Genomic DNA, 14,649 nt, shown 5'->3' on the forward strand with positions numbered 1-14,649 from the left:
ACAAACATACTATTACACTATTTGAACACAGCAACTGCTCTTCACATTGTGTGAACATTTCATCATGAATGGACCAATAGAAAAGCTCCAGAATTACCTGGAATAAAATTGTTTTACACAGACTTTCACTGAAAGTTATGAAGGCTATTTCCTTCTGCTGTAAGTTACTATTTTTAGAAATACATGTTTTCGTTGGACAGCGATATGTATTTTAATTTTACAGTATGGTGTAATTAATTTTTGATACAGAGGACGACTTGAGTTTTGATATTTTGAAAAAGTCAGATCGCACTATTGATTCTATTCAGATTGCTCAGATAAACATTAAATCATTACATTACAAAACATTAAACATATTGAGTACATATTTAATATTCAAACACACAAAACCAATACAAACTGTGATGTTTATATAGTTTTATTATTTCTGTCAACCTTTTAGTCCTCATTTAGACATTAAAATAAAAAAAAATCCTCACTATCAATTTTTAAAACTTCTCTTAAAACCCATTTTTATTCCTTGGCTTCCAGCCCAGCATGAGACTTCTGCTTTGTTTTATTATTATTTTTTTTGCTTTATTTGAGTTATTTATTTCTCCTTATTGGTTGTTTTTTGTTTTATAACCATTTTCATACAGCACTTTGTTTCAGCTGTTGTTGTTTTTTAAAGTGCTTTATAAATAAAGTTGAGTTGAGTTAAACTTCAGATTCAAGTCTGCCTACAGAAGAATGCTCACATTGTGAGGTAAAGTACAGTTAATCTAGTTCCTATCATCCGATAAGTGGCTTTGGGTCGCTTAAAGTTTGACTTAAACATGGATTAAATGTTTTAAGAAATTGGCACTGTTTTCTGATGCTAGTACTGGAATACAGAGTAACAACTGATCTCCAAATATGAGTACATTATTTTAAATAAGTACTAGGTTTTCATTCATTTATTGTCTGTATCTGCTTGTCCAGTTCAGGGTTGCGATGGATCCAGAGCCTACCCAGGCTTCCCATTAGGCAAGGCAGGAACACACCGTGGAAGGGGCACCAGTCCTTCACAGGGCGACACGCACACATTCACTCACACCTATAGGCACTTTTGAGTCGCCAATCCACCTACCAATGTGTGTTTTTGGACTGTGGGAGGAAACTGGAGCAAACCTATGTGGACACGGGGAGAACACACCAAACTCCTCACAGAGCAGGACTTGAACCCACAACGTCCCTGGAGCTGTGTGACTGCGATGCTACCTGCTGCACCACAGTACTAGGTTTTAAAAACATAAATTCATTTTCTTAGTATTTTTAATACTCTTCACAGTTAATCATTTATTAATACACAAGAAGAGTGTCATGATCAAAAACATTTGAAGATTTTAGAGTTATGGCATGTGTCGGATGCTTTTATCCCCCAGTTTAATTGTATTAGAACTAATGGCAAATGCAGATTTACAAGTCCTGCCCAAGTACTATTACTGGTACAGAGAAGTCTGCTTACCCAAGCGGGGACTCAAACTTCAGTCTACCATGAAGGCAGCTGTGATACCCAGATTTTTGCATTTTTGCCTTCTGTGAAAACTCCTCCACTGAGTATTAAAAAACATGGTGTCAGTTTTCTTTGTACAGTGATGTAGGGAATACATTGTGTAGTTGACAGCTGTGTGACTGATCTTCAGTTTGCCCAGATTGCGGAGGCTCCTGAGTTGTTACGACTCCAGTGAAGAAGTAAGCATCGGAGAGCGTTATGGCTACGGTCTCAGCCAGGGTGGCTACAGTTACATCACTGGAGGAGGAGGGTGAGCATTTCAAGCCAATGACACACACACAGTATCTTTTGATATTTATTTGCTTTGAGTTTCAATTGTGTTTGGGTATGTCAAAATAACGTAGGATGTTTAAAGTCCTTTTATCAACAAGTCAAGGCAATAGTTCAGCAAACAGTCTAAACTGTTACCCTAGAAACTAGATGTTTGGTGTCTGAAGTTGCTTCTTTCCTTCTTTTTACTGGAGCCAGAAGTCTGAATTATTAAAGTTTTCCAACAACTGTAATGGTATTTAGGCTAACATATGACCTCAGTTGTTTCAGTTACCTCACAATATATATAAAAATGTAACAATAAATAAATAGTGTTGCCATAGATCACCATAACAGAGTGTAATTCAAGTGCAGGTTTATTAATCCAAATGCCTAGTTAGAAACAAGCCAGGTTGAAACCACATAAGCAGGTCAAAGATCAGGGCAAACAATCCATAAAACAAGATCTAAAACTCATAACCTGAAAAGTAAAGCAAAAAGCTCAAAACCAGAGGAAAAGAACACAAGATATAATGCTCAGAATTGTCTGACATAGCCAAGAACCAGACTTCACAAAGATCCTAGTGCAACATGTGCTTTATGTATACACAATATGCCCACCAACAGGAACATGAGTAAAACAAACCAAGTATTCTGGAGAGAGTGACCTCTGCTGGCGTGGAGGGCAACTACCTGCAGCAGACATGACAAATATTAACTCAAATAAGCTTGTGTAACTTACAATTCTAAATTTGCTCTTTTGTCAATTTTGGTAACAGATGTGTTAAATGACAAATGACAGTTGTCATTTTATTCAACAAAAAATCACAAAAAATAATTTGATTTAAAATGGTGAATGAGAAGTATTTATTTGTCACTGAATTCATTATGAGTTTCATCAAGGAAAAAAGTGAAGGAAAAGCTATTGCATCCATTTTAGTTCTTGGAGATAGTATTGTATCCAAAAGTATGTGTGGGTTTTTGTTTAAACTATTTACATTTATGTTTGGAGAATTATTATAATGTTAGCAATATTGAATGTAGTATATTAATAATCAATTATTTGTTTAATAATATTTTCTTTTGAGTTACAGTTAGAGCCATAGAACTTGTTGACCAAACTGTAATCTTTAAGTGAATGGATAATAGATGGCAATAGATCATGATATTTTTTGAGATCCTGGTGAAACATTACCTGATGAGGTTTACATCCTAGTGACAGATGCTTCAATTTGCATGCTAAAGATTCATGAATCAATTCAGACATGAATGTGTCCCCCACCCTAGTGACTTGTGACTTAAATCAACTCTAGTGCAGAACTAAACATACTTCAGTCCTGTTTTCTACTAATGGAAAACAGAAATGGGTAAATTTGCTTTTTCACTACACTGGGAGCACTTTAACCAAAATGTTTATGCTTCTGTATGTGTGTGTGTGTGTGTGTATATATATATATATATATATATATATATATATATATATATATATATATATATGTGTGTGTGTGTGTGTATGTGTTTAATATGTCTTTAGTGTGTTTAAGTTTATTACACTGGCAATGCTTTGCTTGTGAATGTATGTTAATTGCATAGAATAAAGACTTATTCTAAGTATAAACTAAGTAAAAGTAGTTTCAAGTACTGAATAGCTGAATAATACTCATTGCTTCAGTTCCTCTGCTGATAGATGCTTGATGTATTAAGATGTCCCACAGCAGCTCTGGGAACTATTTAGTTATGCAGTACTTGAATTTCTTTGTCTTGTCTTGTATCATGATGTCCAAATACATCTAACCACACACCTTTTGTTTTCTGGCAGAATGGTGTTCAGCAGAAAAGCAGTGCTGAGGATCCTCTCCAGTGGCTGTGCCTGTTATAGCCCAGATGCCCCAGATGACATGGTGTTAGGGATGTGTTTACATACACTTGGATTATCAGTCACACACAGCCCTCAGTTTCACCAGGTAACAGACACACACCAGAAAACAAACATTGCCAAGTGTTTATTAGCAGATTCTGATTTTAGAAGATATCATATTTCAAAAGAGATAGTTATTATATTATATCATAACTCATTATTGTCATATTTTAATTCTCCCTGGGCCTCTTAGGCCCGCCCAGAAGATTACCCCAGAGAGGTACTGATTCGCCAGAGTCCCATCTCCTTTCACAAACACTGGAACATCAATCCTGTGGCCGTGTACCAAGAATGGCTGATGGAAACTGAGGAGACATTTCAGTATTTCTTAGGGAGAGAGTACAGGCAGGAACTTTAATGGTACAAGCGCATTTGCAAGTTTTTCACCATATTTTGCCACACTGGATCTCTCTGCTTGCGACACGTAAGCGTATCTGTGACGTTTCTATATGTAAATAAATGGAATGCATTGTTTGAAAAGGGTTTGTTCTTTCTGAGACACACTCGTGGGATAGACCATCCTACTCTTGCCTGATTGGCTAGACGCAGCATACTCATTTGTATAAAGATGTAGTCTACTGAAATTTTTAATCATACAGCAAGGCTGCTTTCAACAAAACACAACCCACCTTGCATCGTGCACATGAGGCAGCTCTGTCCAAAACAATTAATAGGATGCTGTGTGACAAAGTGGCAAGTGGACACGTACCGTAAGTTGGCTTATGACAGTAAATTTGTGGAAAAATTCCTCTATAATGCTTACATTGGGTTGCATACATCAACCCAATTTACAGCTACCCTGCCATGAATATAAGGATGCAGATGAAACATCCATCCATTTTCTGTAACCGCTTATCCAATTTAGGGTCGCGGGGGGTCCAGAGCCTACCTGGAATCATTGGGCGCAAGGCGGGAATACACCCTGGAGGGGGTGCCAGTCCTTCACAGGGCAACACAGACACACACACATTCACTCACACACTCACACCTACGGACACTTTCGAGTCGCCAATCCACCTGCAACGTGTGTTTTTGGACTGTGGGAGGAAACCGGAGCCAGATGAAACATAATTCATGGTTGTTGTGGAGTGGGAATTTTCCAACCATATTTTTGCAATCAAGTTCCTTATCAGCAGAAAGAATCAAGAGGCTAGATTATCCTTTGCTCTGTTGGGTATTGTGTGGAAAACTGGTCCACTGTTCTGCATTAAACTAGGGAAAGACTAAACCAGAACTGTGAGATTTATTGATTTTTTTTTTTTTTATGTGTTGGGCCTCAGTTACATGGCAAGTTGAATGCTAATGAATGCTAATGCCCTGTGAACATCTCCAAATCAGTCAGCAGTTTATATGCAAGTGACTCTTGTCACACTGCAAAATACATAAAACACCTCCTTTATAATATCCAATAACAAATGTTTCGCATCTGAACCACCACTATCACACGCTGAATGCATCATTCTTCATAATCTACAGGGAAAAGGCCAGATCTATTTACTTTAGGCAGTTGTAATATCACATAGTAAAGAATCTGCAAGAGATTAATTAGAAGCATGGAGAGTAGATATCAAAGAAGATATAAAAGAGAATGACTGGGAAAGGGCATGTATAAAGGTTCAGAACCAATCCATTAGTACAAAAATGAAGTTACTACAATATAATTGGCTGATGAGAACGCATGTTACTTCAGTTAAACTCAACCAATGGTCCCCAGGCATTCCACATACCTGTGTTAAATGCTTGGAGGGGAAAGGAACACTGTTTCATTGTATGTTGGATTGCACAAAATTACAAGTATATTGGAAAATAATTGTGCAACCAATATCTGAGATTACTGGTGGAAAGGTCTCTCTTCAGGCCAAATTGTGTGTTTTGGGTATATATTTTAACTGAAGACAGGCAATTTTGATTGACTTTGGACTTTTGCAAGCAAAGAGTATGATACCCCTATCTTGGAGAAGTGTGGAGACACCCTTTATACATGGATAAGAGAGATGGCATCCTGCATAGCACTGGAGAAATTAACCTACATAATTAAAGGAAGAGCAGGAGCTTTTGAAAAAGTGTGGCAACCACTATTGGAGTATCTTGGACGATACGGACATACAACATATGGAGATTATTGTGGATGGCTACAAAATGCTGTGATTTATATATCTTTTTTAAAATTATTTATTTATTTATTTATTTTTTATTATTATTTTTCTTCATACTTTGGATATTTAAATTTGCTGTTGTAAATGTTCACCTGTTTAAATAAAAAAATTGAAAAATCAATAAAAATATTGTTTAAAAAAAACCTGTTATAATAATGACTGAGCTGGCAAGGGCTTTATTTTGTGAGAATTTTTGCTTAGACCACCTATTAATACTGTTCAATAAGTAAACAGTTGTGTTAATAATTGTGCTTAATAAAAGTAGTAGCAGAAGTAGAAAAAATTTTGGTAGAGTATGTGTATGTATTTTCACATTGAATATTTTCAAAGCATGCAATTTCATCATTGGCACCCAAACTGTCGCGCTTGCCCTGTCTCATGCTTTCAAGTCCTGTTTTTGTCATCCCCACCATGTGCTCATTTAGCACATTAGCTCTGTTTGTTTTGTTCTTGTCTCCGCCTTAGCCCCACCTTAGTCCCGCCTCAGTCTCATTAGTGTTTCCAGGTGTTCCTTATTTGCACGACTGTATTTGCAAAATATTTTTGTACAGAATCAAGTGTAACATTAACTTTACTTGAAACTATTGACCATATTGACTAACCATGTTTACTATCCATGCACCTGACAATTTTTGACCACAAGACCATAGTTAAACAAATGTTATTTGAGTGGTGAAGCATTCTCCGCACAGCACCGACACTGACACAGTAGTGGCAATAGGTCATTAAATAATTCCTCATCTGGTCAAACTTGACTTTTATGTCTATTGATGATCATTTCGATTTAATTGTATCTTTACTATGCCCTGTGAAGGACTGGCACCCCCTCCAGGGTGTGATTTTGCCTTGCGCCCAATGATTCCAGGTAGGCTCTGGACCCACTGCGACCCTGAACTGGATAAGCGGTTACAGACAGTGAATGAGTGTATGTTTACTAACAGTTTTCTGGTGATGAATGTTCAGACTCTTTACAACAGTGAGTCATCATAACTCAATAACAACTTCACCATCAGACAATGACAGTGTGTTGTGCTTAAATGGGATGTTTCTGTAGCGTACTTCAATATTTACTTCATTCTATATAATATGGCCCAGACGCCGCTTATTTAGAATTTCTTTTTAATTAAAGGCCATTATTAGTGTTTCTTCACTTTTGCTACAGTTACAGTTCTACTTTCTTTCTGTGAAGGAGTTAGACTATATGTTGGAACCTTTCTCTGAGGATTTCATTTTATTTGACCATGAGAGCAAAAGTGAGGTCAGGTACTGTTGTGGGATGATGGATGATGTTGGATGGATCAGAGACACCAGTCCAACTCAGGCAATCTCAAGACAGAATGGAAAAAAACTTCCACATCCAAGTTCAGGGGGTCTTTATACCTCTTACAACTAATACTTGATGTAAAGCTCATGTCTGGCTGCTTCAGAGAATAATTTTACTGGTGTTCTTTGCTGCAAGCTGAAGTGCTCAATATTCTATTCCTAAAAGCACTACAAACATTATCTATTGCAGAGTGTTTTGAGCTGATTCTGTTCCCTTAGTAATAAAATCATCCTTTTCCTTTTAAAACCATTTTTGTTTGTTTGTTTAATTGCTGTTGTGCTCATATTTAATGATGATCAACATCCAATCCTACAAGGGATTTCAGTTAAAGCCCCAAAGGACCGAAATCTATTGTTCTAGGACAGTTTACATGTACTAAACTTGTTCTGTATCCACTGCTCATTAAAAGGCTTCTTGTTCCACCCACAACCACACTATCAGAAGAATAATCGTGTAGTGTGGTATGATGAATGTGTATTCATATTTAATAAGAAATTTGACTTTTTGGGATTTGATTTTAATACTTAGATTTTCTGCTGGTCTATCAGAGACATTTCGTCTTCACCCAAGCCCAAAGTGGAATTTGAGAAAACCCTTCCACTGACCCCAAATTGGTGCCTGAAGGCCAGATCATAAAACTGACACTCCAGGCCACTCCAGGACGGTTTACGACACAAGGTCTAAAGGTCTCCTCGGTGGAATGCAGAGAGACTCTCAGACTCACATAATATTCAACTTTGATTCAATGTTCTCTCACACATCTTAAAGACTGTTAAAACTAAAAGAACATTCCTGAATTCTTAAGTTCTTACCTGGTAAACAAGTTGCATATGGGAACAACTGTGTGAAATTAATTCCATTCAGACATGCAAAACAGGTGGAATTAATTTACATATGTTTAAAATCACTTTTTTATATGAACTTATGTAGGAACCAAGGTAGCCTCTGTGTATCACATACTCTGTGTGTTATTTTGATAAGAATTATGTAAAACATGGTTTTGTTTGAATGATATTACTTTGTGTTAGCCTATAATCTTTTATATTGCAAAAGCCTGATTCAGAATTCTTGGATATTCATTCAACAGAAGTCTTTTTTTTGGCAAGTGTCATAAATTGGGTACAGGAAACATCCAGTCAGGAGTAAGAGATGCTACAATCCTCAATTCCTGAGGACCAATCAGGCCTTCAAGGCGAGTTTCTTAAAATCTGGTTAAAACCAGTGGCACAGAATTCAAATGCTTGGTTTTTTAGTGAGGAGCTGTTCTCAACAACTCTCTTAGTTCAGAGATCAGGCTCAGAGTTCAGCTCTTCAGAAAGCTCTTCAGCACTCTTCAGGCTTCTTCAAAAGCTCTTCAGATCTCTCTTATGGCTCTCTCCTAAAACAGGCTTAGGGTCTTCCAGCAGGATCTAGGCAGAACAAATATATTAATCTCCCTGCTCCCTCATATAATTGCTGTAAAACATTTCATTATATGAATGTATAATCAATATCCATTTTTTGATATTACATTTAATAAACCAGTTGTGTGATAAAACCAATCCTTAGTTATTTGTGTGTGCACCTTTCTTGTACAGAATTATTACTTTTGGGTCAGATTCAATTTCGGAGCCAAGAACCTACAGTGGGTCAATGAGCATATTTCATTAATAGTGATTAATTCTGGCTAATGGGCGGCACAGTGGTGCAGCAGGTAGTGTCGCAGTCACACAGTTCTAGGGACCTGGAGGTTGTGGTTTCATGACTTGTTCAGAGTGACTGTCAGTTTTTCCAAGTCAGACAGTCAGAGGTGTTTGGTGTGTTCTCCCCGTGTCCACGTGGGTTTCCTCCGGGTGCTCCGGTTTCCTCTCACGGTCCAAAAACACACATTGGTAGGTGGATTGGCGACTCAACAGTGTACGTAGGTGTGAGTGTGTGTTGCCCTGTGAAGGACTGGCGCCCCCTCCAGTGTGTGTTTTTGCCTTGCGCCCAATGATTCCAAGTAGGCTCTGGAGAATGTGGTCCCCTGTGGTCCCTAAGACCTCATATGATTTTACATAATCTTTATGGGGAATCAAGTCATGGTCTACATAAAAAAAAGGACTCCTGTCTTAATGGTTTATGTGCCATTAATGAATATGCCGAAATGCAGAACTGCAGTTGAGATTTTATTGAAGTTGCTATTTCTCTTCCAATTTTGTTGCCAAATTAATTCTGAATTAGAGGGAAGGTATAATCATGAAATTCCAATGACCTGTTGGCAAGAATACAGTCAGTCTTAGCAAACATGAACCTTACTTGACACATAGCCATACAAAAATGTAATACTGCATAGTTTGTTGTATCAAATATGCAGGAACTTTACCTCAAATTGGCTCATTATAATGTTTTGTTAAGCCATTTCAGGTCCTCGCCTTTAACCCTGTGCAACAATCTATGGGAGCTGTACCTGAGGTGTTTTTACTTGGTGGTGGTCCTACATTAACCTAACTAAATGTATCTGAGCAATCACTTTGTTCACATTGTTGCCACCTAAATATGCAACAAACACTAACAGAAACTGTATTTCTCACTCAGGGAGTTAACCCTTTGTAAAGTTGATAAGAATGTATATTTGTGAACTTTTATGGGTTTGGGGAAATGGTAATATTGCAATATTCAAACTTAAATAAATTATATTCAACTGAAATTATTTATATATATATATATATATATATATATATATATAAAATTTCAGTTGAATATAATTTATTTAAGTTTGAATATTGCTGAATATTGCAATATTACTGTTTCCTGTGAACAGAAAGATAATTTATGGGTTAGTTAAGCTTTAATCATTCAGCTATGACTCTGGGGAGATGATGGCCGTGAATGTTACAGAACCTTTGCATTTTTATTTAAGAGGCATTATGGTCTAAAGCTAGTATTTAACAGTTGTAAATAGTTGTGTAATATCAAAATTTGTCAGATGTCTGTTTCTGTGCTCATGTCTGACTCATTTTGTTTTAATATTTGTATGTTAAGACAGCCGATACAGGTGGGAAGATACAGGTTCCATCCATCCATCCATTATCTGTAACCGCTTATCCAATTTAGGGTCGCGGGGGGTCCAGAGCCTACATGCAATCATCGGGCGCAAAGCGGGAATACACCCTGGAGGGGACGCCAGTCCTTCACAGGGCAACACAGACACATTCACACCTACGGACACTTTCGAGTCGCCAATCCACCTGCAACGTGTGTATTTGGACTGTGGGAGGAAACCGGAGCACCCGGAGGAAACCCACGCGGACACGGGGAGAACACACCAACTCCTCACAGACAGTCACCCGGAGCTGGAATCGAACCCACAACCTCCAGGCCCCTGGAGCTGTGTGACTGCGACACTACCTGCTGCGCCACCGTGCCACCCAGATAGAGGTTCCTCTCTGGAAAAATAGCAAAATGCTCTTGCAGAGTATTGTAGTTTTACTGGAGTAATTTGGCATATTAACTTACCTCTTTCCTCATGTTACTCAACCAAAGCTGAGCTCTTTCTAATACAATCATTTAGAAGGCTCCTTTAAGCATTATGTTTGGAAGTTTTGGTCTATCAAATGTATGTAATCCTTCACATACAGATGCAAGTTTAATTCCTTTTCACTCCTAGAGTGAAATGCTTGTTTTAAATAAATAGATTTCTCATAGTGAAGGGAAATTAATTCTTCAGAATAATGATGCAGTTTTAAGGCTGCTATTCAAATTTTCATTTGAACATTTTAACCTAAGCTGAAAACCCAAGCTGTATTCCTTTAATGCATTTGATAAAGTTTAACCTGTTTGCTGTTTTCATTATTAAGATTTTATGGATGCACATATCTGAGCCATTCTTTCAGTCATTATAGAAAAAAAAATGATTTATTGTAGCTGAATATTTCTAAGGGTAACTGTTTTTCTCTTCAATTAAATAAACCTTTCCTTCAGAGTCAATGCCAGACATGTTTGAAGTAACGTGGCATAAGGAAACCTAAATTTATCTTTGAAAGTGCCATACAATATTTGATAAAGTAATGTTGTCTTGCCAATGTAATATAAAAAACACTTTCCTCATGAAAATGATATTAAGGTCCTCAGCAAGGAATTTTTGAAGAATGCTGTGCACTGAGCTCTGGGTAGTCCAAGAAGAAATGATAAATATATTATACTGGCCCTACACTCTATTGGTCAGAGTGTGTCTTTAAAGCCAGACAGCAAGGACACTACCTGAAGACATATGAGGCCATCTGTGACTCTCAGGAAGTTACAAAACTGTTACTGGAGGCAGTATTTATGGATTATTAATCCCCAAGCCACTTGGAATAAAAGATTTAGTTCACTTGAAAGATTGTAGATGCAAGGCACAATTCTCTGTGGCCTCGTCTGTTCAAATGTTTGCCCAGTGTTCCTCTTTTATCACTTTGGAGTGTCCTGCACTTTTTGGTGTTATGCTGCTCCACTTAATGTAGCAAATAAGCTCCTTTACAAGCCCTTCCATAGCTGAGTTTTCTAGATTTGGGCATGGTATTGCTGGAAAAGTCCAGAAACACTGCCTCAAGGCAAAGGTTTTCAGTCTGATTCAGAAATTGTTCTAAACAAAGGGGCTTCACAGATTAAACACCAAGTAACAAATGCCCTCCAGTGTATTGTATATTAATAATAACAACAACAACAACAACAAAGAGAAACTAGGCAAGCCTAGATTTGCTGGACTGCCATTAGCCATGTTTCTGGCATTTCAAAAACAGGAAATCCCAAAATACATACCCTTGTCATTGGAAGGTCTGGAGAAGTTTTGGTGCTTCATATCACTCTTTGTGATGTGTTTTTACATGTGTTTTTTATTGTGATTGTGTGTGAAAATATGGAGGAGAGGTAATAAATGCAGAAATTAATAAAGGAGTGCAAAGTTTTGTTCATAATATATAACAATGGCATCAGTGTTTTTCTTGTTCATGTAATTTAAAAAATAAATACTAGATGATTTACCAGCAAAGAAGACCAAGAACATTTTGTTGATTTTAAGAATTAAAATTACTTATTTATTCAATGTAACATGTTAGAGTAAAACAAGTGAAGTTTAAGGAGGCTGTGCACAGCTATATGGAGATTTATAAACACACACACCACAAAATGTCTCCCCACCACTTCCCTTTACAATATTTCAGGCAAAGACACACACTCACTTGAAATAACATACCTCCTCTCTCTGTGAGATATAGTACGTGTGTAAATGTTGCCGAGTTCCAAGTCACCCTTCTGAGCTTGTGAACTAACCAACACAGAGCAGAGGTGGAGCGTTTTCCTGTCTTCTTTCCAATTATTCAGCCATGGTTCACGCGTTTCAACATTAGGTGTCAGTCAGTAAGTTAGCAAAAGTGCCTCTTCTAGGCCGGCCCGGTAGGCAATCCAGCAAATATAATACATTTTAGGTACCATTCAATATACAGGATATAATACATATTTTATAGATACACTGCATCCATTTCCCCAGGAAATATATATATATATATATATATATATATATATATATATATATATATATATATATATATATACACACCTTTCTATAACTTCATTTATCAACATTGGCATTGGAATCGATTGAAATTTGAATTGATTGTTGACTAACAAAATCTGTGGCATACACTTACTGAGGAATGCAGTACTAGGTAGGACCTCCCTTTTTTTTCCTCAAAACAACCTCAGTTCTTTGTTGCATGGATTCCACAAGGAAGTCTGATTTGTTTTAACATGACTGCATCACATATTACCTGCAGATTTTTCATGTGCTCTTTCATGTTGCCAATCTCCCGTTCTATCATATCCCCAAGGGGGACATTTTGATTCAGATCTGGCAACTGGGAAGGGCACAGAGGAACATTAAACTCATTGTCATGTTCAGTAGAATCAGTTTGACACAACTTGTGCTTTTGTGCTCTGTGACATTGTGTAATAGCCAGATATAACCTTTGGGTGGGTTTGGGCAAAAAGTTGGTGCGTACAATTGTTCTTTCTAGAATAATAAACAAATGCAAACCTTAGGAGTGCAAAGGAGTCTGTTTCTGGTTTTGGCAAATCCAACATACCGAGGTTGCTGTCAGGGGGCCTTTATTGTCATCACAGATGTGTTGAGAGAGAATGAAATGAAGTTTCTCCAAAATACAGCTTTGACATAAGTTATATCTAAAACAGAGCTGAACCCAGTGTTTCAGAACTGACCTGTTGCTCTCAGCACTGCCACAAAAAATCCCTCTTGGATGGACCGTGACTCCATTGCGTACAGCACTAAATGACAAATACCTGGTGCACAGTAAGTGATATTTAGCCTGATTTCAACCCAAAATTTGCCCTTTCAAATTTTCCAGTCAGAATCAATTTCTTGGTCAGAAAGTGAATCGGAAGCAATTGTCCCATATATAAGATAGTAGTGCGACAGCAGCAACAAGTCAATCCTAATCCTTCTGATTAAGCTCCCAAAATGATCAGTGGCCCTCAGATATTTTAATTCATTCATTCATTGCCTGTAACTGCTTATCCAGTTCAAGGTTTTGGTGGGGTCATCTGGACTGAGCTGTTTGATGTGTAGTTTCTCAAATGGATTTTGGAAAAGTGGGAGATTTTAAATGATCTAGAAGCTCCTGGATCCTATGTCCAGATTAAACATCAATGACAGTCAGGTCTGCACCACAAATAGTCTCTGTTTGGGGCAAGAGATGAAGCATCCCCAAAGGGTCAGATCTGAGGATACCAACTAAATTTATGTTGCTATGTGCATGTTTTCTCTCAGCAACTATTTTTGATTGGCTGTGCTCCTGTCATTCAACCAGGTTCAGAACATTTGCCTAAAAACTCACCCATTGCAGCAGGAATTATTGTCAAATAGCAACTTAAATAAAAAGGATGCTCCCTTTCCTCAAATAAGTAGTTCATGATCATAGAATCATATTTATTTTATGTAGTAAAAATATTACCACAAGGGAGGGTGGTGCCCTATTGAGCAGCTGCATCAAAAAGTGGCATGAATTCTCTTGAAAGTGTCTGTTTCTCAATACCAAGAACAACCAAGAATGGAATGTTCTGGAGAAGTCATCTTGCAGGAGCAAATATGTGATGCCGCAGTGAATAGTGGGATTTTCAGTCCGTTCTCTTTGGCAAGACATGATCTGATGCATCCTGGTTATTTTGGGTGGTGCCAGAACAGTACCATAACCGTTCTTGCTGTTTGTGTTCTTGAGTACTGGGGTGTAAATTTGGCAGTGGAAGATGATGTCCAGCAAGAGCTTAAGAAAAACAGCCAATGTTGAAATACCTCCAGCTCTATATAAAGTATATCTGCATTTTCCCAACCAGAATTTCATCTATATTTCTTCTTTTCTCTCTGAAAGTGCCAATAAGGGCAGTCGTGCACATTTTCCACGTCCATGTTTACATGCACAGTGATTCCCATGAGATTGAGTGTAGGATATTTTTC

General features: G+C 37.5%; 1 protein-coding gene across 1 annotated transcript in view; it reads left to right on the forward strand.

Moving 5' to 3' along the window:
* b3glctb (beta 3-glucosyltransferase b) overlaps window positions 1-4,092 on the forward strand; it is a 42,768-nt gene extending 38,676 nt beyond the window's left edge. Inside the window, exons 13-15 of the mRNA XM_066651257.1 lie at window positions 1,665-1,784; window positions 3,603-3,747; window positions 3,895-4,092. Coding sequence (XP_066507354.1) covers window positions 1,665-1,784; window positions 3,603-3,747; window positions 3,895-4,059 — 430 coding nt within the window. The 3' untranslated portion in view covers window positions 4,060-4,092. The remainder of the gene's footprint in view (window positions 1-1,664; window positions 1,785-3,602; window positions 3,748-3,894) is intronic.
* Window positions 4,093-14,649: the final 10,557 nt, after the last annotated feature.

The sequence above is a fragment of the Hoplias malabaricus genome, chromosome 18 (assembly GCF_029633855.1).
Source record: "Hoplias malabaricus isolate fHopMal1 chromosome 18, fHopMal1.hap1, whole genome shotgun sequence".
NCBI lineage: Eukaryota > Metazoa > Chordata > Actinopteri > Characiformes > Erythrinidae > Hoplias > Hoplias malabaricus.